General features: G+C 38.6%; 2 protein-coding genes across 3 annotated transcripts; both read right to left on the minus strand.

Annotated features, from left to right (window-relative positions):
• Nucleotides 1–6: 6 nt before the first annotated feature.
• On the minus strand, nt 7–8,483 carry LOC107588152 (LIM domain-containing protein ajuba-like). 2 transcript variants are annotated; one of them, XM_016276166.1, is made up of 9 exons: nt 5,743–8,483; nt 4,576–4,677; nt 4,393–4,460; nt 3,624–3,686; nt 3,409–3,539; nt 632–683; nt 481–549; nt 203–340; nt 7–108 (listed from the first exon to the last, which is right to left on the minus strand). In XM_016276166.1, exons 1-8 carry the CDS (start codon nt 7,196–7,198, stop codon nt 206–208), a joined length of 2,076 nt encoding a protein of 691 aa, XP_016131652.1. In that variant the 5' UTR covers nt 7,199–8,483; the 3' UTR covers nt 7–108; nt 203–205. The 2 variants fall into 2 exon arrangements, with proteins under 2 accessions (XP_016131652.1, XP_016131651.1); XM_016276165.1 differs by having other exon boundaries at nt 7–340.
• A 3,132-nt stretch (nt 8,484–11,615) lies between these two features.
• On the minus strand, nt 11,616–24,656 carry LOC107588203 (matrix metalloproteinase-14-like). The gene is made up of 10 exons (XM_016276229.1): nt 24,202–24,656; nt 18,525–18,673; nt 17,705–17,827; nt 17,064–17,371; nt 16,775–16,936; nt 16,203–16,345; nt 15,978–16,116; nt 15,731–15,881; nt 15,453–15,568; nt 11,616–11,665 (listed from the first exon to the last, which is right to left on the minus strand). Exons 1-10 carry the CDS (start codon nt 24,307–24,309, stop codon nt 11,616–11,618), a joined length of 1,449 nt encoding a protein of 482 aa, XP_016131715.1. The 5' UTR covers nt 24,310–24,656.
• Nucleotides 24,657–24,923: the final 267 nt, after the last annotated feature.

Genomic DNA, 24,923 nt, shown 5'->3' on the forward strand with positions numbered 1-24,923 from the left:
ACAGTTTGTACTAGTACTGGGATTTGCATTTGAAATGTACTATGACCTCAAGTCTCGGTAAGAGAAAACAGTGTTTTCTCCCCTCTTCTCCCTTCAAAAAAAATAGAGCTGGCATAGAAGAGAGAGACATTAGAAAGACAATAATTTACAGTGGTCACTAGTGTGCATATGAGAGTACAAAGTAGTTGATCAGGCACATTAGTTCTCATTTCAGTGTGTTGTGAGGGGGAAGGTTATGTGTGACGCACACTCTGGTCATGTGGCAAGAGTGGCAGAGGAGGTGGGAATCCAGAGGGAAGCATTGAGACCCAGGCTCATCGGAGAGCTGCTTCCCACACTCCTGAAGAAGAGGAAGAGAGGATTACAATCATTACAAGCCTGTGCCATAACAAATGTAGATATGCTCTTATCTGAAATGCTACTAAATTGACTGAAAATGGTGACAATCATCTTTTCCAAACCACTTTCCATAACACCCACCTCGCAGTGATAACACTCAAAGTGATAATCTTTGTTCATTGACACCACCCTGAGAATCTCCTCACTGCCCTGAAACACACACAATCAAGATCTTAAATATTCTACTGAACTGATCTGAAAGCATCTGTTAAACTACTAGGGAACCATTTACCTCAGCAGGTAAGATGGGCTGTAAACAGGCAGCGCATTTGGGAGCAAATGTCCTGAAGAAAAGAAAGAAAAAATTGAATCCACATCAACAAGCTGGTAAATGCAAATGTCTTGGATGTGCCTGATGTTGATGTAAATATAGCATTCAAACAGCAACAGGACAGCAAGCAGGTGGCACTATGGGAATTAATAGCTGACTAGAGTGACAGAGATTTTGTGAATACGTTTATTAAAATCAACTAGCAAAACTATTAGCTGCTAACATTTAAATTCAAATAAATTAGTTACTATTTGATGGAATTTTTATTATTTCACTTAAAAACTTTAAATCTTCAGTGTCACATGATCCTTGATCCTTTCAAAAATAATTCTAATATGTGATTTGGTGCTCAACAAACGTTATTATCAACGGTTGTGCTGCTTAATATTTTTGTGGAAACAGTAATAGAATTTTTTCAGGATTCTTTGATGTTCAAAAGAACATTTATTTGAAATAGAAATCTTTTGTAACATTATAAATATCTTTACTGTCACTTTCGATCAGATTAATGTATCCTTTCTTAAAAGTATTAATTTCTTTAAAAAAAACATTTTTTGTCACTATATAGACATTACTATGCAATGCATTAACCTTCAACACGATTATGCATGTTTTTTTAAAGGGGTCCTATTATGCTTTTTCACTTTTTTAATTTTAGTCAGTGTGTAGTGTGCATGTTTGGGCATTAAAACGATCTAGAAAGTTACAAATCTCAAAGTCCACTCCAAAGGGAGATATTTAGTTTTTTAAAAATCCCTTTTCAAGAACTACAACGAACGTCTCGTTTGGACTACAGCGTTTGTTTTCCGGGCTTTGTGATATCACAAAGCGGCTCATCAGAATATCATTACAAATAATTCCCGCCTACAGAAATTCGAATGGTTGGGGGGTGGGGAGGGGCGAGGTTGTGGTTAGAACGCTTGGTTGAGTGACTGCATCAGACGAGACGATGAAGAAGTGCTGCTGCAGAGTTAGTGCATCAGAGAAAACCAAGAAGAAGAGCTGCTGTGCTGTAGCCTCAAATTTTCAGCATGTCTAGAACAGCGGTTCTCAATTCCAGTCCTCGCGTACCCCCGCTCTGCACATTTTGTATGTTTCTCTTATTGCTTCATACGTTTGTTATATTTGACTGTAAGTGCCCTGCGAAGCGGACATTACCGGATATTCCGCCATGATTCCAGTTTGAAGGGAGCGTATATGTTCCATACAAAGGGCATTTAAGTGTGCGAGACGTGAATTTATATTGTATTTATTTACAGAGGTATATTATGTCCCACTTCACGCTTCTCTAGTAAGTTTCGTTTGTGTGTGAAGACGCTGCAGGCAGCGGCGCAGCGCAAATCTGTAAATGAATATTCCGAAGTGACGTAAACTTCAACGGATTTCCCCTGCTCAGGGAGTAGGGAGCAATGGACACTGTGTATTTCACCTCTGTGCCCAAACGTCTTTGTTTGGGCTTCCGAAAGCGGATGATGTCAGGAAACGGTGGTTGCAATTTATTTTTTTACTCTGTTCCTGAGCATTATAACCCCAATTTGCTATTGTGTGCTGCGCATTTTACTGAAGACAGCTTAACACGAGTGAGTAGTGCCAGATTCGGGCGTTGCAGTACTGAAACACCGTCTAAGCTGTTCGCCAATCACAACGCACTGGGACAGCTAACCAATCACAACACATTTTGTTTTTCGGAAGGCGGACCTTCATCAAAGCAGGAACTAATCGAGCCGTTTGTGGCAGGTTGGGGAGAAAGGTATTTTAATAATGTAAATTATGTGAAAAATAATGCGTTTTTCGAACCACCAAGCATGAGAGCATGTTCTAGTACACCCCCCAAAACAAAATCAAGACTTTGTAAAAGAGCATAATAGGACCCCTTTAAGAGATAAATGGCACTGTCGCCACACTTTTAACTTAAAGGCACAATATGTAATTTTCGCCGCTAGAGGGCGTATATTCAAAAGAAACAAAGAAACAAAGGCGTAGTTTGATGACGGAGTGTGGAATCATGGGAGTTGTGGTCTTCATCCCCACAGCCGAAGCAATCTGATGGGACTCGGGCAGAAATCATGTTCATAGATGAGCTAATGATTTATTAATGTAGTAGAATGAAGCAGGGTGAGGCTGAAAGCCGTCGAAGCGAAACGAGGCCACTGAACAAGTGTGACACACGGCTCGAAAGCAGTGGAGCTTTTATTATCCCACAGTCGACCGCTTCCGCTCCTTCCGGTCGTGCGTATGTGTGGTAAAGCAGCACTGTTTTATCATACAAGATACATTTGAAAGTTCTGTTATAATGCTACTCTGTGCAGTCGTCACCTGTCTATTAAAATGCACAACATATTAAAGCGTCTTTGGTGTGTCCATGTTTTCTACAAAACAAAACCGGAAATCGTCATTGGCAGGCGACACAATGACACTATAGACACGGTCCGTGTCACTAGTTAAAAATGGCTTATTTCTCTGGATTTAAACATTCTTCGAAACATTTGGGATAACGTAAGTACACAAGCCAGCAAAATATATAACACTGTTCTAGTGGTTTTTGGATATTTTCATAAAAAACTCTTACATAATGTGCCTTTAATTAAGAAATAAAATAAAACATTATTCTTTTTTAGCTTTCTTTAGCTTACAACTAAACAGCAACAAATCTGGCATAAAGGGCTTCAGAGCAGTTAGTTAATGTTAGACAAATTGCACTGTGTTCATGTCATTTGTAACACTGCTCACTAGCAGACCTGTTGTAGTCAGAGACGCAGTAGACATTGTTGAGGTAGTCTACTGTGAATGGCACCCCGTCCAAAGCCTTCGAGCAGACCGTACAGCGGAAACATCCAGGGTGATAAGAGTTCCCTAGAGCCTGCAGAATCTGAGTTACACATATGAACAGAGTTAACACTCAACCTATACAACCTCCAAGCACTGACAATGACCTCGCGCAGAGACCACTTACCTGCTCCAAGATGAGGTGACCACAAACACTGCACTTCTCAGCTGCCTTCTGGAAGCCTGAGAACTGTAATGAAGACAGATTGGGAAAATTATGCAACATTCATTAGATTATTAATATAACAGCAATTTTTTTTTAAAGAAATACTAAATATAAAAGTGTGCAATGTTTTAAATAATACATTTAAAAGATATACTATTTCAAATATTATATACTTGAAATATATAATATTTTAAATATCATTATTGCTATCATTATTATTATTTAAAATATTAAATAAACATTTTATATGTAATATTTATTTTTAAGTAAAACATTTATAAAAAATATTTAAGATTTGTATTTAAAGTAGAACATACATATAAATTTAAATATATAACACTTTAAATATAAATATTATGCTACAATACATTAGTGGATATTTCCTCATAAAATCAGACATGGAAGTATTCTCTGATTTTCCAAGAATATATTTTTTTGTAGATCTTGTACCCTTTTCCAGAGCACCCATATTTTTTTCAGCTTTTTTTTTAGACACCAGATGTGCTCTTGGATTATATATATTTTTTCATAAATATAATTTGTATTATTATTATTTTTTAAATAAACATTAAATATGTATTAATTTATAAATATTTATTACCATTTATAAATATTATTTTTATTATTATTTTTTTACACATTAAAATAAAAATAATAATTTCAGAGTAACTTCAACCCCTTAACACTGGCTAAAATGAATACTAAAAAGACCACACGAAGTCATCCTTACCATGTAATCCTCCTTACAGTAAACCGAGCCGTTGACATTGTAAAAGTCCTTGTTGCGGAGAGTTCGCCCTACAAGTAAAAGCAAGATAAGACAGATGTTCAGACCAACATGAGAGATACTGACCCAAATGAAGAGGTATTAAAATACTAGCTTTACATACTGCATCACAGACTGATAACTCACCACAGGAAACACATGTGAAACAGCGGGTGTGATAGAGGCTGTCCAGAGCCTGGCAAGCATTATCTGCACCATATACACCTTTACTACACTTCACACATGTACCTGAAAACAAGAACACAACCACAAACACAGTCTGAGTACACTATAAACAGATGCATCAGAGGCTTCACAATACTCACAACTCAAGCGGCTATCTAGGACAATAAGGTCATCATCCAATCATACCAATTACATAAACGCAGGCAGCAGAGCTGTCTGGACTCAAAAATACATGTCTGCACTGCATGACTCGTGCTTTCTTCTCCCACAATACCAATCAGTGGGTTTGTTTCTTGTAGTCACAGTACACACACACACACACACACACCGATGAATCTGTACTCCGCAACTCCTTTGTTACTCAAAAAAAGGCTAATTGGCTGTTGGATACAGGAATTAGGTATTGTAATGTGTCGGAATGAGGTAATATCTTAAACTTTACACAGGTGCTTTTCAGACAACAGGGAGGTTTCCTTGTCGCAACAAAGCGGTATACACACAGAAGGCACAAACACACACCCAACCCTCACAATTGAGTGTGTCAGAGAGCCTTCCCTCAGGACTCAAATACCTGAGCTAAACAAGCACACGCCAGCACACGCTAGTGCACGCTAACACACATGAACACACCCTCGCTCAATCTGTGGCTGGCTGAAGGCTGAAAGCGCTCACACACACACACACACACACACAGAACCCTCCTTTCAACCGAGCCTCTGTCCTACTGTATTACTCACAGCTCTTTGGTATGACCAGTGCATCACAGAGCCTGTAATTTGGGGTCAAGCATAATCACTATGCTTGCTCTAGGCAGATATTTTTGACTTTGGAGTCTGTTCAGAATTCTATGTAGCCTTGGGTGGAGGGGTTATATATTCACTCTGTGACTTGCGAGTTAGTTATTATGGTTAGTTAGAAAAACGGGCTGAAAAAGGAGGGCTAGTATGTATTTTTGAAGTCTGACTGGATACATTTTATGTCTTGCTTTTTGTTTCAGAGAATGTCTGCATATTTTAGCAGGTCTGAAGCAGTCTTCATCTCACCACATCACACACATTCACAACCTACTGACAGAGAGACACATGATCAGTCATAAACCAGCCAAATTGGATGAGTTAGTGATCTCACCGAAGTACTCCTGTCTGTCCACAGATGACACAGACTCTCTTCCAGCTGACTGTTCTTCCAGGGATTTCCCTGGAGCTCCGACTGGGGCTGAAGTCGATACGGAGCTGGATAGGATGGTGGCAAGCACGGGCTGTTCTTTTAATGTCAGACCCCCAAGTAATGCTTCTCCTTCCAGGGCAGCATCTTTCAATATCAGGCGGGTGAGCTCCTGCTGGTATCGGCTTCCTAGCAAGTCGGAGTGTCGCGCCCTCTCGCCCATGCCGTCACCCCTTGATCCCCGCTGGTCAGTGGGACCCCATTCTGGTTCTGCTCGGTGGAAGGTGACAGTGTGTGTGCTTAGCGCGGGTGGATATGAGTGACGGCTGTCGTGCACACTTCCTCCAACTCCCGACACCCCTTCGAGACAGTCCCTCCAAACCTCCATAGGGGGCACTCCAGTTTTCCCTGACACCTGTACAGGGTACACCTGACCCGAGGTGGTGCCACCGAGTTGGGTCGAGGAGAGCTGTAGCTGCTGGGCAGGCCCAGGTGTATGGCGGGTGTCGTAGCCCAAACTAATGCCGCTGGTCCGGTTACTGCTGCACCGACTTCCCATGGGACTCCCACCACCTCCTCCACTTGCGGAACTGCTCGCAAAACTGGAACGAGGGCTAGCCAACACGGACTCTTGTAAGCTGAAAGAAGAGCAGGGGCTCAACGCTGGTGCAGGAGGGAAGAAGAACCCTCCTATGCCACTGTCATGGGTCCTCTGCGGTGGATGAGAGAGGGAAGCGGGGCGCCCGCTGTCCCAAGGTTCACCACCTGAGCTCAAACGCTTGTAAAACAGAGCTTCCTGCAGGGACAAGCGCTTGTGACGCTCTAAGTCGTGGAGGAAGCTGGGCTCCATGGTGGACGAACGGGCAGCCGAGCTGTGCGTCGGGTATAGAGGTGGTACAGACGACAGTGGAGGAGGCTGGGCGAGAAGCTGTTGGCGGCGAACGAGCTGCTGGAGCTCCAGAGAATAACGCCGCTGCTTCAAGGCCTCACGAGAATTCGGGCTGTACGCCCCCTGCGGGTCACCCCGTTCCACTGTTTCAGGTAAGTAGCACGACGCTCGTTGCTGGGGCGACCGGCGCCGCAGAGGGGCGAGGGTAGACGGGTGATGTTCGATCCCAGGCCCACAATCCTCAGGTACCGTAGCTGAGGTGGTATTCGAGGGTGCAATTCTCTGAGAAGTGCCCACTTTGCCAGGTCTTCCAGCTGACTGGCCACACACCTCTACAGAGGTGGAACAGGAGAGTGGGAACTGAGCCGTGCTCACTGGTGCACTGATCTGTGTCACGGTTCCATTATTGGCATTGTTGCTATTACTGTTGTTATTTGCATTGGCCAAGTCATTTTTCTTTTTGCTGAATTTGACACTTCCAGAGTCACTCAGTTTGAGCTTTTGCTTCAGTTTGCTGCCAAGTCGATCCATTGTGTTTTAATATAAGATCAACTACAACTTAAAATATAAAGTACGAATTGATTTTCTTTTAGATGCCACCTGAAAACAACTACAGTTTAAATAGTGTACTACATAAATACAGTGAAATACAGTGTGGGCACAAGCATCATTCAAGTGTTTCAACAGCAGATGAGATAACAGATCAAAAGATATGTGACATCCAAAAACTATAACAAAATAAGAATAAAATAAAAACAAATCCACACACACAAAAAAACGAACAGTTAAAAACTAATACTTTTTGATGATCTACAAAAATAAATATTTAACTTTGAAGATAAATAAAAACACTATGGCATTTTCTGCAGGCTACATGTCGTACTAGTTAGACTTGAAAACAAACGGTTTGTCTCCAAACTGTTTGCTTGAGATAAATTTGCTGGACATGCGTGTGAACAGGAGCATGTTCATCCATTTGTTTGCGATCCTTTTTGCAGCTACTTGTGGCCTTATCTTCGGCAGTGAGCAGATGAACGTGTGAAAACTACCGTCCGGCTTCAAAGAGTCTTGAATTTTGGTCCCAGACTCGCTCAGAACGGATCCATTCAAACGCTGAGTCTCGCAGTCACATCCGCAACACGGATCCACTGCCCACTGTTGTCGGAACCACTTGCAAGTCTTATAATTACCACTTGGTTCTTTGTCTCTGTGGATTTATCTAAACGGCGCTGCCGGTTGTTTCAAAAAATAAGAACGGAGTTTAAATGCTGAATAAATTCCAACGTGGTTTCCTTTGATTATGTTGGAGTTAAACACACAGGTTAAGGGATTCACCACGGCCCCTTTCTGACTCAACTAGCGGCTTTCAAAAACGCAAGTTGAAAACGTTTCTCTGTGCGGATAAATCAAACCGAGAACTCAAAAGCGTTTATTCCTCTGCAAAAAAAAGTACAAGGCAGATCAAAGGCTCCCGTTGTCCCGCAGGATTTCCACTTTGCCCAGTCCAGCTTGAAAGAAAATGTGCATTATTCCCCAAAAGTGGAAGTCTTCAAAAGCGTGTAGGCTTCTAACAACAACAAAACCAGCTGCAGCGAGTCGAAGGGAGGAAGTTCGCGTATCGCTCACCCAAACATATTCGCATAGATAAACACGCACTGCGCAATCTACGCCGGAAAACTGCGCTAAAATGTTCAACGTACAGTTTCTTTCTTTCCAATTTTTCTCCTTCCTCCCCCTTTCTTCTTCCTCTGTGGCGTTTCTCCCGACCGGAACACCTTTCCCCCGGGCAGCGCGCATGAATCGCATCCCACTATTTCGTCACACAGCCCAACTTCTTAAACAGACTGTGCCCCATTGGTTCAGCCGACTGTTTGGACTTACACAAACAACCTTGACATAGTCGCACACATTTATCAAATGACTCAAATAAAAAAAGACACACACTTTATGTTAGTCTAAGGGGTCAGAGGTTTAGTTAATAAATATTTGTGAGCCGACTGTCTGTAAATAAGACAACAAACTCTAAAGAAAGTAAAATGCGGTCATGAATAAAATTGTTTCTCATTTGTTTATAACACCTTATGTTTTATTACACGCAATGTGGCAGCACGCGACGACAGATCGAATAAGTGACGTTTAAATAAACGGAAACCTGTAAACATGTAAATGGTGCGAAGACCTTACATATTTTCTGTGTCATTTTCCCAACCCTAAGGCCTAATTGGTCGTGCCGTGCCTTTAGTCTGTGGAATGTGCGGAGGGATATCGCTAAGTTCCCTGGGACAGCGTGAGTCGGCTGCGTGTGTGCTTTTCGCGAGCGCAACAATGTAACTGTTTTTTTCTTTTCTTCCCTCGCGGAAAATGCCTCTCACTGCTCCATAGTTACCAAGTGGCATACATTCCGGTGACAACTGACCTGCTGTCGTATGGTTACTGTATTCAAACCCACCGAGACACTAAAAAGACCCAATGCTGTTCTTTTGTTTAAAACCTTCCCCCCCCCCCTCCTCCGGAGCTCCCTCCTCCAATTAAGGGGGTTGCTATAGTGACTCTATTTTATATTAGCCGCAAAATGCCATTTCACTTTTCTTTGCTTTTCTTTTTTTAACCAGAGAACCACTGAATCTTGAAAATCAATCAGTATGGCCATTAAATATAGTGATATTTTATGTTAATCATTATGTAAACAGTAGCCTTTACATTAAATATTCATATCTGTATTCCTTTCTAGTCTTTCTAGTCCTGAGGTTTTCAGTATGAGAGGAGATCACACATGACTGTTTGTCACTCTCTCTCTCTCTCTCTCTCTTCCAGAGACATATACACACACAGGTCTTCCTGCTGATTTCAGCAGCCTTTCTCCATAATTATGGCTCCAGTTGCTGAACTGCAGATTTTTTTCCTCTGGTGTTTTACTGGACCCTGGATCAGATTCAACCATTTTTGTCAGCACTATGAGAAAGTTTAGTTTAAGATGTAAGCTGACAAAAACAACAGAAACCCAAGATATCTCTCGCACTGCTGAATACTTCAAAACCACGGTTATGATTACATATATTTCATAGATTTAAGTTTTATTGAACCTATCCATCTCTGTCTGTTTTTTAACCAGAGAACCACTGAATCTTGAAAATCAATCAGTATGGCCATTAAATATAGTGATATTTTATGTTAATCATTATGTAAACAGTAGCCCTTACATTAAATATTCATATCTGTATTCCTTTCTAGTCTTTCTAGTCCTGAGGTTTTCAGTATGAGAGGAGATCACACATGACTGTTTGTCACTCTCTCTCTCTCTCTCTCTCTCTTCCAGAGACATATACACACACAGGTCTTCCTGCTGATTTCAGCAGCCTTTCTCCATAATTATGGCTCCAGTTGCTGAACTGCAGATTTTTTTCCTCTGGTGTTTTACTGGACCCTGGATCAGATTCAACCATTTTTGTCAGCACTATGAGAAAGTTTAGTTTAAGATGTAAGCTGACAAAAACAACAGAAACCCAAGATATCTCTCGCACTGCTGAATACTTCAAAACCACGGTTATGATTACATATATTTCATAGATTTAAGTTTTATTGAACCTATCCATCTCTGTCTGCTGGTCTGTGTAATTCAGAAAATACTATTGTTCACTGGCACCGAGACACAAATCAAGACAAGTTTTTATATACTCATCTTTCCCATATCGTTTGATTTTCACCAACAGTTTTTTCCCCTTTGTTCGTTTCCCGGCCTTTCTCTATCTCTTTCACTCTGATGCTGTCTCATGTTGTTTTGGTTTTCCACAGAATGAGATCCAGATGTTTTTTTGAAGTGTAGGAGGAGAGAGAGCAAAGGACAGGAAGGGTAGGGGAGGGATGAAAGATGAGGTGAATGTGCAGTCCTTTAGCATACATACAGAAAAAAAAATGAAAAAAGAAGTTGGGAGTTGAAAACAGACGGGAAATATTAGAGTATATGCAGCAAAAGTGTATGAGGATGGCAGACTGACTGGGGGGCTAGAGGTATGTACGCATGTTGGAGCGGGTCCTAACAGGATATGACAAAGCTACGGTTACAGTATGTGTTTGGCCCAGGGGGTTGGATACAGCAATACACTTAATGCCTCAAATGTATATCTAGTGATAGATAGAAAGACAGATTTGGACGAAATTACAGCTTGATTGTAAATGACACAAAAAAATTTAAAATATTCTGCTCACAAGTGATACTTACCTTGATTTCTCTTTATTTTCTTCACACGTCTAATGTCTAATTTTATTTATCTCAGTCATGTCCCGACACTCTTGAAAAAAAAATCCTTATTAAGGCAAAATAGTGATAATTTAAAGGAAAAATAGCTATCAATTATTCAGTTATTTTCAGTCAATAAAAATGGAAATTTGTCATCATATTTTTGAAAACAAATTAAATTAATAATTTCATATACGCTCTAAATTGCAAGCAACTGTCCAGGCCACGTCCTGTTCGCCAGCTCAGCGTGTATGTGGGCTTTTGTGTACTTTTTCCCTGGCCACCCCACAAGACAAGAACCAAACATGACTGCCAGAGCTCTCTCACCGTAGGCGGAGGGTGAACCAACTCCAGGGTAAAGCTAAAAGCAGCCAAATGTATTAAACATTTAAAATCGTCTTTTTAGGCAAGACGCAGACGGTGACTGTGATTTGACCAAGTACAACATGTTCCTGGATCAACATCCTTGTTGATCCTGGAACAGCATTCCAATTAACCAATCAGAATTGAGGGATAACTTTTCAGGCAATATCTGTTTTAGGCTTATGATCAGGGTTAGGTGCTTCTACACCCTTGTTAATCAGCTATCATTTTCACACTAATAAATTATGGGTAGGGTTAGGTTTAGGGGTAGGGATTGGGTTTAGTCTATATTTTAGGACAGTAATGTTGATCCAGGATCAACAAAAGATGTTGATCCAGGAACATGTCTTACTTGGCAAAATCACAGTGACCAGAACCAGACATGGCTGCCATGTAGGCTAAAAAATGTTTAATGGGACTGAATTTGTATTTGTGATTTAAAAATGTATTAAAAACGTTAGAAATTCATAATTATATAATGTTTCCGTTTCCACAGTTATTCATAGAGCAAATAAATTCTATATTGAAAGTGACATTATCACTAACATTGATCTATCGCGAGTTTAAGCACTCTCAAAAAAACTAAACTATCGTTATAATCACTGAAGCTGTATACACTGTGAAATGAATCTCTTACTTACATTGTACGTACATCTGCGCTTTGTTGTTTATGATGAGAGAATTCGCAAGAGTCCGGAATTCAATAAGTGAATGCGCGCGCACTCAACAAAACTGATCTGTTTCAACGATGACTCATCTGAACGCCTCTGATTGGCCATTGCATTCCTAAGCTCAACAGAATTGTGTGTAATTGGTTAAAATGCGCAACACTGTAAAAACGCCTAAAATGAAATACAGTGCAACATGAGCAGCGAATAAAACAGTGAATAATAGATTTAATTTGTTTGTGCAGGGGGATTTTTGTCCAATTTAGTGGCATTTTTGCCCCAAGTCCCCGTGGCCAGGGGAAGGCTAAGCCTTACACACGCTCCGCCTAATATGTCTCTCACATCACCATGACCAGAGCCAGACTTCCTGTCCTGTCCTTAGCACATCTGTCCATCTCATAAACAGATACATTTCTCAGATGACACAGTTTCAGTAAAAAAAAAATTAGACATGTAATATGTAGAAATATTATATGCATGTTTTTTTATTCGCTGAATAAGTTAGTAAGGGCTGCCACAATTTCCAGAGAATCAAAGCTGGATGTTTTTTGCAGGCAGAAAAATTGCAGGCATTTTGTCAAGTGGAAACAGAAAGAAATTCAAGAGTAATCATCAGTAATTTGACAAGTCCCTTCATGTCATAATTTTTTCCTCTAATACATGCTCGCCACTGTACCTATTAAAAAATCATGCAAAGAGCAACACAGAAGTGAACGGGGATTCAAAGATGGGGGAGAAAGAAAAAGAGATTGAAAAGAGAGGGGACAGGAAAAATGGCTCAGAGATGTTTGTGGTGGGCTGTTCATTTAAAAGCCTCATAAAAGAGAACAATTTTGCTGTGTGGAGAAATGAGGAGGGGGGAGGATGGGAGGGAGGCGATAATGGCAGAGCGCTGTTTTTTCTGACTCTTTCAGCTGGAACAGTTTTAAGACACTTAAAGAGTGGCGAACGCTCCTCCTTCACTACAAAGCACAGTCAAATGTCTCTGGTCCCTTGCTCTCTCAGATATGAGAACATCAGTTTTCTGCAACAAATAAGCTACAATTTATTCAAAGACATATATATTAACTATACATATATTATACATTATACATATATATTAATTATGCATTTACATATACACTACAGGTCAAAAGTTTGGGATCAGAAAGACTTTTAATGTTTTTTACAGGAGTTTCTTATGCTCATCAAGGCTGCATTTATTTGATCAAAAATACAGGAAAATGTAATATTGTGAAACATTATTATGATGTAAAATAATGTTTTTCTATTTTAATATACATTAAAATCTAATTTATTCCTGTGATGCAGCGCTCAGTGTCACATGATCCTTCAGAAATCATTCTAATAAGCTGATTTATTATCAGTGCCGGAAACTGTTGTGCTGCTTCATATTTTTTGGGAACCTGTGATACTTTTTTCAGGATTCTTTGATGAATAAAAAGTTAAAAAAGAAGAGCAATTGTTTAAAATAGAAAGCTTTTCTAACAATATACACTACCGTTCAAAAGTTTGGGGTCAGAAATTTGTATTCTTTCTTTTTTTTTTTTAAAGAAATTAAAACTTTTATTCAGCAAGGATGTGTTAAATTGTTAAGAAGTGATAGCAAAGATTTATATTGTTAGAACAGATTTATATTTTGAATAAATGCTGTTCTTTTGAACTTTTTATTCATAAAAGAATCCTGAAAAAAGTATCGCAGTTTCCAAAAAAATATTTGATAATTGAACATTGATAATTCTAATAATAAATCAGCATAATAGAATGATTTCTTAAGGATCATGTGACACTTTATACTGGAGTAATGGCTGATGGAAATTCAGCTTTGCATCACAGAAATAAATTATATTTTAAAGGATATTCAAATAGAAATCATTATTTTATATTGTAATAACATTTTGCAAAATTACGTTTTTTCTGTATTTTTGATCAAATAAATGCAGCCTTGATGAGCAGAAGAGACTTCTTTAAAAAACATTACAAGTCTTACTGATCCCAAACTTTTGAGCGGTAGTGTATATTATTATAAATATACAAATATATTAATATGTGTGACCCTGGACCACAAAACCTTAGTCTTAAGGTGCTTGGGTATATTTTTTAGCAATAGCAAAAAAAAACATTGTATGGGTCAAAATGATCGATTTTTCTTTTATGCCAAAAATCATTAGGATATTAATTAAAGATCATGTTCATAAAGATATTTTGTAAATTTATCAAAACTTCATTTTTGATTAGTAATATGCATTGCTAAGAACTAAATTTGGACAACTTTAAAAGAGATTTTCTCAGTATTTTGATTTTTTTGCACCCTCAGATTCCAGACTTTCAAATAGTTGTATCTCAGCCAAATATTATTCTATCCTAACAAAACATACATCAATGGAAAGATTATTTATTCAGCTTTCAGATGATGTGTAAATCTCAATTCACCCATAAATTGACCCTTATGACTTATTTTGTTGTCCAGGGTCACGTATATTAATTATTATATTAATATAATTACATAAACTGTTAGTTTCGGTCCTCAAATCTGATATACAGAAACAGTCCAACAGCATAGGACTTTTTACGTTTCTATCAAATCATTAAGACAATAGAGAAGTGGCTTTATGAGTCAGTCATTGAATCATTCAATGAACTGATTCATTTTAAAAAGTTGGAAAGTGACCTTTATGACTCAATTATTGAGTTATTAATTAAATCATTCAAAAAACAAAACAAAAAGAATTGTTCAGGAATTAAATGCCATGTGTTTTATTTTTTAAATAAATATTTGCATTGCGTGGAGCAAAATCAAAGAATGTAGCTGCCAACATTGTGTCTAAAATGTAAGTTACCAAATATATTAACTATTGCGTAAAAGCCCCTTGCTATTCCAGTAACTTCTCAGAAAAGGCCCAGGCCATCATTGCTTAAACTAGCAATGGCAGATCTATGGTGTAAGAAAGTTTAAGAAAATAGTTTCACAGAAATATGTTCTTTGGGACACTGCCTAATTTTTTCTTATTTACATATTTGTCCGTTGAGCTGTGGTAAATAAGCAATATATTTTTTACATATAATGTTGATTATTATTATGATGTTAATAATATATATATTCAAACTTTATCACTAAATAAATAAAAACGGAACTTTCTCAAAACAGCTTAGATGTAGAAAGTTTAGCAGTAAAGCAGTAAAAGACAAAAGAAAAAGTGTATGTGAGTAGATTTGGTACTCATGTGAGAAATTAATTTTTTAAGGTCCAGGAAAGAGATAATAAAGTTAAAAAAAGGAACTTTATTTCATTTTCATTTCCAAGTACAAAAAGTATGAAACATACCAAATCAACATATTAGAATGATTTCTGAGGAATCATGTCAATCAATCAATCAAAATTTGTGACACTGAAGACTGGAGTTACTAGAGTTTCAGCATTAAAAATTTGTATTGATCAGTGTTTTTTGTGTGTGTGTGTGTGTTAAACAGAACAGTGAACCCAAAGGAAAAAACACAAGAACAAATGCTCCTGTACCTCCATCTTCGCTCATGAAGGCCCCTTTGATATTATCTGGTACTCCTTGCCATACACTGATGGGTTTGGGGTAATCTGGATCCACAGATCTGCTTTTCTCATTGAACCGGTAATACCTAAGAAAACAGAAAAGTCATGAATGACAAATGATGACAATAAACGAAAGCGAGGAGTTCACAAAAAAAAGAAGAGGAAGCATTTTTCACCATATGACACAAAACCATTGGATTAATAACCAGACACTAAATAAGACATGGTGAGTAACACTGGAATCATACTGGGTTCCTCTGAAGAAGTAGGTGTTGCCGGTGGGTGTGTAGAAAACAGCGGCGTCCAGCTTGTCTCTTGGTAAGCCTGTGCCAAGCTCCTTGAAAGTTTTTGGATAACCTTCCTCCATTTTGGCCTCATTGAAAACCCAATATTTGTCCCCTAGAGAGAGGACAGACAAACAAGCATTATTACACAATTTACCTATTAAAACCAGAGATGCAATGTAAGGCCTAAAAATCTAGAAGATGGACGCACCTTTGAAGAAAACAAACTTTCCATCAGAGTGTTCGTAAGCTGCGTTGATAGAGGGAGGCAGTCCCTTCCAGAAGTGTCCAATGGGCATGGGATAGCCCTGCTGAGGTTTACCATCACGCATTCTCCAGAACCACTTTTCCTGTGGAGTAGAGAGGGTTTAAATATTAAAAACACACAAAATATACGGCATGCACACACAATTGATTTGCATTCAGTTGTACCTACCTTGAAGACGAACATCTCTCCCCTGAGGAAAGCGATGGTGTCGAAGTGTCCCTCACATATGTCAGGGCCAAAGGAAGGCCGGTCTGGCCTGCGAGTGGGGGGCCGGGGTGCTGGGGGTTGGGGCACCTCACTGGAGCCAGCACCTGTCGAAAAACACACAGGTGAGCATCAGGGTTATTAGAGTTAACTAAAACTAAAATCACAAAAAAATAATTACTGAAAGATCTTTAAAGACAGAAACAGATATCAACACATATTTTACTATATTTATTTTATGCATTTGTAATATTACTGTTTCAATGTCTTCATTTAAACTTTACTGTAAATGCTTCAGATAGAATGTGAAACATTCTGGCATCTGTCATTTCTTAATGATATGTAGTCATTTTTATAATTTTATTTTATCTTTTATTCTTATCTTATACATTATTTTTATGATAGCTAGCCTTTTGAAGGAATTTATACACTTTCACATATTTTCCTAAATGACTTGTCTTGTAACTTGGCTTGTAAAATGAACATCATAATAAATAAATGCAACTAAATGCATTTATGCGATTGCAATAAACTACCATATATTTGCTGGATCCCCCGTCTGTCATCATCAGGCAGTACAAAGTTCTCAGTGTCCATCCACTGGTAAAACGGAGCCATGATAGCAGAGGGATCGCCTGAGTGTTCCAAACCAAGAGCATGACCTAATTCATGCACTGCCACCAGGAAGACATCATTACCTGAAAGAGAGGCAGAACGATGACGCTCTAAATATAAAATATCACAGAAATAACATTCTGAATTTACAAGCCACGTCTGTAGTTTGCTCAGCTGACTCATTTCCACATTCTCTTATTCTCTGCTCACCTCCCTGGTCAACGTTGCCTGTCGTCCAAGGCTCTGCTGCGTCAAAGTGGGTATCACCTCCGATACCGTGACCAGGGAAGTATGCGTGGGCGAGGAAACCTCCCTCGCCGTCAAATGGGGTGCTGTCTCCGTGAAAGCCTTCCGCGAAGGAAAGCATGATATCTGCAAACTTGTCCACCTTGCCATTGATTTGACTGTATGGGATTTCTCGGAACTGGAGTGGCGTCACGGCTTCCCAGACCTTGAAGGCCTTCCTGATGGCCTCATGTGTGGCATGTTCGCCCACTTTAGGAGTGTAGTTCTGGATACTGACAAAAGAACACATTTGTGCTTATTCAGGAAGGAAGTGTGGAAACTGGATTTTTTAAAATATGTTGTTACTTGGTAACTTGTTCCACTTTTGGAAAAGAAGAACCAGACTAACTATTAATTTTCTAAAGAAGTTCATAATTATTTACGTGTTCTGAGTGTTTACATTTGGATTGTAATGTAATGTGAAAATTTAAATGGCAATCCAGCTAAAATTTATCCAGATAATATCCAGATACAAAGTGTTAATGACAGGTGTATAGAGGGCCACAGTTTTATATACACTAATGATTATTAATGTTCTCCTCAGTTTGTCAATTACAGTTCCATACCTGAAAGTGATTTCTCTTTTGTCCCATTTTAGGCCCTGGATGACATAGCGCTTCTTTCGTAGGTTGCTCTTCAGTTCAGAGCCAAATTTATCTGGAACTCCGCATCTTGGCCGCTTCATGGCCCTGACAACATCATGTTAATGCAAGACATAAAGTCATTCAATTGTATGTGTCTGAGTCACATAAGAAAACGTTTAAAGGGTTAGTCCACCCAAAAATTACAGTTCTGTCAATTTTTATTTACATCTAAACAGTGATCAACACACATTCATACACATTTGGTAAACCTGGAAGCTTGGTGAAAACCAATGAGGTCAGTTCTAGTGTGTGAGGCACACACAGGCTTCTGTATTTTACCATATGTGATGTATGTGTTTTTCATTGGAACAAAATCCTAAATTAAATCTGTTAATCATAACAAGCTACCATATAGACCTAGATTAAATCGTTCGATTCATATGGATTCGTTTTACGACGCCTTTATAACCTTTTTGGATCTTTTAAGTTTTGTTTACCTGGACATTCAATGAGGGACAGAAACCTCTCAGGTTTCATAAAAAAATATCTTAATGTGTGTTCAGAAAATTAAACAAAGTTTTATGGATTTGGAATGACATGTGATTGAGTAAACAATGACAGAATTTTTATTTTTGGGTGAACTATCTTTTTAACTCTCTATCAGGTAATATTCCATCCATTTTTGGTCAAATATTTTTAGTCATTAGCATATATAATGTAACTATTAAGATAATTATTGCACATAATCTTAAAATGGTTACGATTAACAAATTAGAGGTGTACGAGATTGGGCTAGACTTACGAGAGAGTAGCTGGATCCATAGTGCCGGTGACAGTGAGGCCATAGAACTTCTGCATGGCGGATATAGCAGTGGTGATGGATTTAGGAGAGCGGATTGCCTGAGCCCGAACATCGCCAGGAGGAAGATACCCATACTGCTGGAGCCATGCCTGAGAGAGAATGAATGTCACATTAGCACACATGCATATTGACATGCAGCTGTCCTACAACACCTCTTCATCATTGTAATAAACCATACTCAACAATGAAGTAGTGCACTGCACAGACACACAAAAAAAGATTCTCTGGAAAACATCACTTGTGTCAAAAGCATGAAATAGCACAGGTGTCACTGCTGTCATGGCTGTTACGGTGATCTCAGTGAATTCAATTTGGGCTGAATGTTTTTGAAATGTACTCACTGTTCCAAATGTCTCAGTGCAGCACCCCATCCACATGACATGCTGTTTGAATTTATAAAATTTAATTGTACATAAACCTGCCAAAGTCCACAATCACCCGTGACGAACCACAGTGCAAACACAAAGATGTGTGTGCTTTTGACCTGGTTAAACTTTTGTGGGTAAGAGAGTGTGTGTGTGGAAGCTCGAGAATCTTAAAGGCTTTAACTGTGGCGTGTGTGTTGTAACTGTAAGTAACTGTAATTTATAAAATTTAATTGTACATAAACCTGCCAAAGTCCACAATCACCCGTGACGAACCACAGTGCAAACACAAAGATGTGTGCGCTTTTGACCTGGTTAAACTTTTGTGGGTAAGAGAGTGTGTGTGTGTGGAAGCTCGAGAATCTTAAAGGCTTTAACTGTGGCGTGTGTGTTGTAACTGTAAGTAACTGTGTGTCTGTGACTTTATGACCCTAATTTAACTTTAAGGATGTACGTGTGTGTGTGTGTTTCCAACCTATTTATAATTTTGGTAGTATATTTGCTTAAGAAATTTCACCAGTTTCACTAAATCTGACAAAGCCTGTCTTGGTTTCAAAGAACGTAAATTCTTTGAAACCTGCATAATCTTTGATATACTGTATGTATATATTTCAAAGAATACATATACCTGTATATGTATATTATTTGTATTAAATTATATTACATTTCTATTTCTATAGGGACCAAATTGTCTCCAGAAGCTAGCTAAACCTAACATTGTTAATAAACATTCAATTAAATTAGTTATTCATAAATGTATGTAGGAATGCTTTTTTATTTAAAGAAAATGCTAAATGGTTTTTTAAGGGCCGGATTAGGGCTACCCACACTTGGGCAAAGACAGACCAGACCGACTTTCAATTGAAACAATTCCTCTGTTCTCACTCTTTCTGACTTACAGGGAAAAAAACAGAGAACTATGAAAGTAGAGAAATAGGAACACTAACAAAGAATGTAACAAATAAAACCTAAATTTATCTCATAATGTACAACTAGACAAATGTCAATGGTAATGTAATTATGTATCTTCAAAGAACTTCATCTTCAAGTGTTTCATGTGTTGTTTTTTTCTAAGCTCTGCTTTTAAACTTGAACTCAAAGAAACATATTTGTATTTGTTTGTAGTTTTTCTTCAGTAGAATGTTCATTGTTAAGAAACAAATTGATCAAATCTAAAAAAAAACAATTAAAATCAGTTATTTTAAGAACCCACAAGCCAGTATTCTGAATACTGGAGATACATGTCCCACTCGCGTCTATGGTGGTTATGGCCCTGATTATAACTGTATAGATAATTGGAACATAATGGGCTTATTTGGGTTGTTAACACAAAGGTTATATGTTTAGTAGTGTCGTGGCAATTTTCAATTTCAATTAAATGTATGAGACAAAAGTCCTTTGAATATTTATTTTCTTGCAAGAAAAGTTAAACAGTCATACAGTCATCCAAGTTGACTGCAGAGTGCGACAAAGAGGAAACACCCAAACTCAACATTTATACCTTCATCAAATGCCGATGCTTTGATCTCATCAAAGCATTTGATGCATATTCAATATATACTGTATGTCCATTTAAGGTGTCCAACTATGTCCTCCAGATGTGTTGCAAAGAGGCCAGGACGTCTCACACTTGTCTTGCACATAAACATTAAATAGATTTCCTGTTATTTCTCAGCTCATCGAAAACTCAAGCAAATTGAAGCACTCAGAGACAGTCTAAAGAACACTCTTTAGTACAGTGAAGCAAATAATACTAATAAATATTAATATTTCAGATAGAAATAAAATGTTAAATCTGCCTCCCTTTGTTCTTTCTTTCTTTCTTCTGAACAGGCAGTGTCTGAATCTGCTACAGAGAGAAATGAGAAAAAGAAGGAAGAGCATGATGGCAGAGAATAAGTCCAGATTTACAATGGTTGTAAATGATTATGCATGCATGATTATGTTCCTAAAGCTACACTGAAAACTGAACTAAAAGCAACTCAAGTTTATGAGACCTTTGAGTCACAAATACTGAGAAATGTGAATCACTTGAAACTACATAAAAAATGTTAAACCAACAGAATTCCCTGAAATGTTGTCAGCTGTTACGTGCTGAGGTCTATTTACCACCTTCTAAAACTATATTCTGGATATCTTTGCTTTGTAAGGTGATTCCACCTTCAGAAACAAAGACAGCATATTTCACTTCACATTTTAAATGTGCTATAAAACTGTGTGAATATATGACTACCAAAAAGATAGATACATTTATTGTGTTAATAACTGAATATTTGCTGAACAAAAAATCTGTAGATGCCTTAATAAATTTATTGGCTGAATGAGACATTTTAGCGAACAAACATATTCAAACTGACAAAACAATGTAGTGTTACTTAGAACAATTTTTAAGACAGTAGTTGAGAGAACCTTTAAAATTGAATGCGTTTCAAGCTTTCTCAACAATTCCTTTTTACAGTGTACAAGGCTCAATTATATGCTAGTTTCTCCTATAATCTACACATCTTCAAAATGGGCAAAACACTGCAACAAACCTGTATGTCAACATACAAGTACTACAGTGATTAAAACTCAGAGAGCAACTAAATCAGTGAGTGCTTTCACACTGGTTCACTCATGTTGTAGATTTTCCAATGGGACTTCAACACAGGCCATATCGGTCGAGGAAGTAAAGATCTGGATAACACTATAGTGTAGTGTTAACCTGGTCACCCTTTGCTCCATTTTTCTTTCTCCCCGTCCGTCACTTAATTCCTCTTTTCTGAGTGCTTTCTGTGTGTGGTGGCTCCGCTGTGGTGACGCACCCCATTTCAGTAAAAACATTCTAACTCATGAGGATGAAAACATTTCCCTCTTTCTCTCTTACTCCCTCTGAAGGCCACTCTTCTCCCTCCCGAAAAGCCTCAGGTCTCCTCTTAATGCTGCCAGCAATCCCAGCATGCTCCGCTGGCCTGGCCTGGAACTCCCAGCGGTGGGCATCAAAGATTCTATTTAGAACCCCTCCGCCGTTCCCCTGACTGAGGAAGAGCGAGTCACTGTGTGGCCATGCGTCAGCTATTACCATGCAGACAGGTAGACTTTATTGAGTTAACAGAGTCTCGGGCAGTTTGGGAAAGCTTTATGTAATAATCAAGCCAGACACTGCCATCATATACAGGTCTGGGAACAGATTTCACCAGTAATCATTAAACTCACACATGATAGTGACTGGCAGGTTCAGAAGGATGTGAGGTTAAGTGTAATCACACGCTAAGACATCACCGCCGCACATGCCAGCAAGGCTAACACATGCTACATGAAACATATAAATCAGCTCTCCTTTAAAACTAACGGAGTCAGTATGATTAGGTGATTGCTGAGATGGCTGTTTGTGAAAAACAATTTCAGCATTTTATGGTGTCGCAACATGAAAAACACATTCCATGTTGGGAAGAGGAACATGTTTTGCTGGTAGGCTGTGTGCAGTTTTAACACTACACAAAAAAAAACAACAACTGTGCACAGCACACAACTATCCTGATCTCTGATTCTTATAGTTTCTCTGCAGAAAATATTGATGTCAAACTTTCCGCTTAGGGGGAAAAGCTGCGTTTATGATTTTAACAGCTGATCAGCTGCTCCAAAGGTATTAGAGAGGGAAAGAAAAGAGCAAACTATAACTAAAGAGAGAAAAATAAGTTGAAGGGGAAAAAAACAAAACCTATAAGAAAGTTAAGAATCTAAAATCAAAGGGTAGAAGAAAAGGAAGAAGAAGAAAAAAAGGAGGGCAGAGGTGAGTCTGAATGCACGACAGAAGGACTGAGTCAGTCGTTCCTCCTTGTCTGTGCCAATGGAAAAAACTGAACATTTTAGACATTAGTTCCCGCGTCTCACTCTGCATCTTCACGTGGAGAATCACTGACCCATTTAACTGAGCAAATGAACTAATATTAATACAGGATAATATTTCTGACCTCTCATGACTCTCAATTGCTATTAAACTGCAGAAGTTAATTCCAGCACTTACAGATGCATGACATTATCATCCATATTTAATTCACATTCTCATTTATATACTGCAGAACCACAATTTTTCCATGGAAATAAAACATTAAAAAGAGAGATTTTGGTGTTTGAGCTTTTTTGTGTGTTTGAACTTATCTAAACTGCATATAACATGAAACATTTCCTCTATATTTAAGCTTCAACCGATGAATGTCTGAAAGATTCAGCAGAGTTTCAGCAGATGCTTTGCATCTGTAATACTACTTAAACAAACACATCATCTCTCGTCTAAGGTTGGAGAGGGGGGCAAAACCCAGATGTTTTCCATAAGGAATATACCCGAATTTCTCTATTTCTTTCTTTTTTTTTTAGTACAGTATTCAAACAACTGCACCTGTAACAACAGCAAAAGTGCAGGGCTGTTGTCTGAGGAATTGTTAAACCCTGGTATATCCTGAAAAAGGCATAATAAACTTAATGTAATGCATTTAGTTTATTAGTTCAGAATTCCTGGGGAAATTATTGAGAGCATTTTTTGTACAACTTAAAACAAACAAACAAACAAACAAAAAACGTATGCATGTGGTTAAAGCATATGAATAAATATGGTAATAAAAGTAAACCAAAAGTCTGAAGAGTAACAGCAGTTTCACATGGACTTGGCATCTGTGATTTAACCTTTTGTGTGACCTTTGTCTTTGATCACGCATCTCTCACATGAGGAGACTGTTATCATCTTTGAAAACTTTGGTGGAATCTGCAGAGCTGAATTTTTTCCACACTATCCTTGGGTACATCTCTCAACCATCTCAGAAATGTGAAGGAGTGTGAGAGTAAGGAATGAAGGGATACAACTAGAGACACTTTTAAAAATGTCTTAAATCCTCGCTCTGATCTCGTTTTCTTTATTTTAGGCCATTAAGGTTTCCTGGCTTGCATCTGTGACAGAGACGCCAAACCGTCCTGAAAAACATTCAATCGTTCTCTCCCACTCACAGTTATGTATGTGTCTACCAGACATGTAGGCCTATTTCTGAAGCAGACATTAGGATGCCTCTGGGTGTATAAACAAACGGATATAGCTACTAATATATCTACCTATTAGTCCCATTTTTCAGTCACAGCAAATACAAAACCTGACATGCGGAAACATCTGAGTGCATCTGTGTCCAACAATGCAGGCTTGACAGACAGACAGACAGACAGACAGTGAAAAGAGACACACACACACAGACAAAATACTATAAGAACAGTGGATGCTGTGTTACCTCTGGTCTGACTTCTTTGTCACTGGTCCCGCTTTGCACCAGAAATACGCTGGCGAGGGCGAGGGCGAGCGGCAGCAGCCGCGGTAACGACTGGAGTTTCGGTAACATTCCTCAATGTGCGAGAGTACTGAACTCGGGACACTAAAATGCTCTAGGCTCCGTTCTTACAGTTTTCTTGTCTAAGTTTTTCCTAGCAGATTGTCCTGAATCAGACCATTCCAATAGTGAAAAAAAATCCTTAAAACCGATAGCAAAGTACAAAAAGTATAAAAACGGACTTATGCCTAACCTACTAACTATGTATAATCATTATTAATGAAAAGATTTCCAAAAGTAAAACTTGACCCCAAAAAGAGAAAACTATCTTCAGATGTGAAATATATTTATCTTAGGTTTGCGCTATATTCTCATCTTGCGTTTTCTTTTGTCCTCCGCTGGTCTCTGTCTCTCTCTCTCTCTCTCTCTCTCTCTCTCTCTCTCCTCAGGCGGCTTCAGTTCAGTGTCGGATTGGAGACGTGGTTGTTTTACGTCTGCCTGAGCTACACAGCATCTAACTGGGAGGAGTTCAAGGAGAATCGACCCTGCAGATGTGCATTTTTCCCAGTGTGCGAATAATTCAATGACTTTCAGACGGAGGTTGACTTTCTGAGGGAATTTAGGTTTATGTCCGATACGAGCATCTATTCGGCGACTATCATGTAATCTGTCTCTGATGGTTAATT

This window comes from Sinocyclocheilus grahami, unplaced genomic scaffold (assembly GCF_001515645.1).
Source record: "Sinocyclocheilus grahami isolate Dianchi unplaced genomic scaffold, SAMN03320097.WGS_v1.1 scaffold99.1, whole genome shotgun sequence".
NCBI lineage: Eukaryota > Metazoa > Chordata > Actinopteri > Cypriniformes > Cyprinidae > Sinocyclocheilus > Sinocyclocheilus grahami.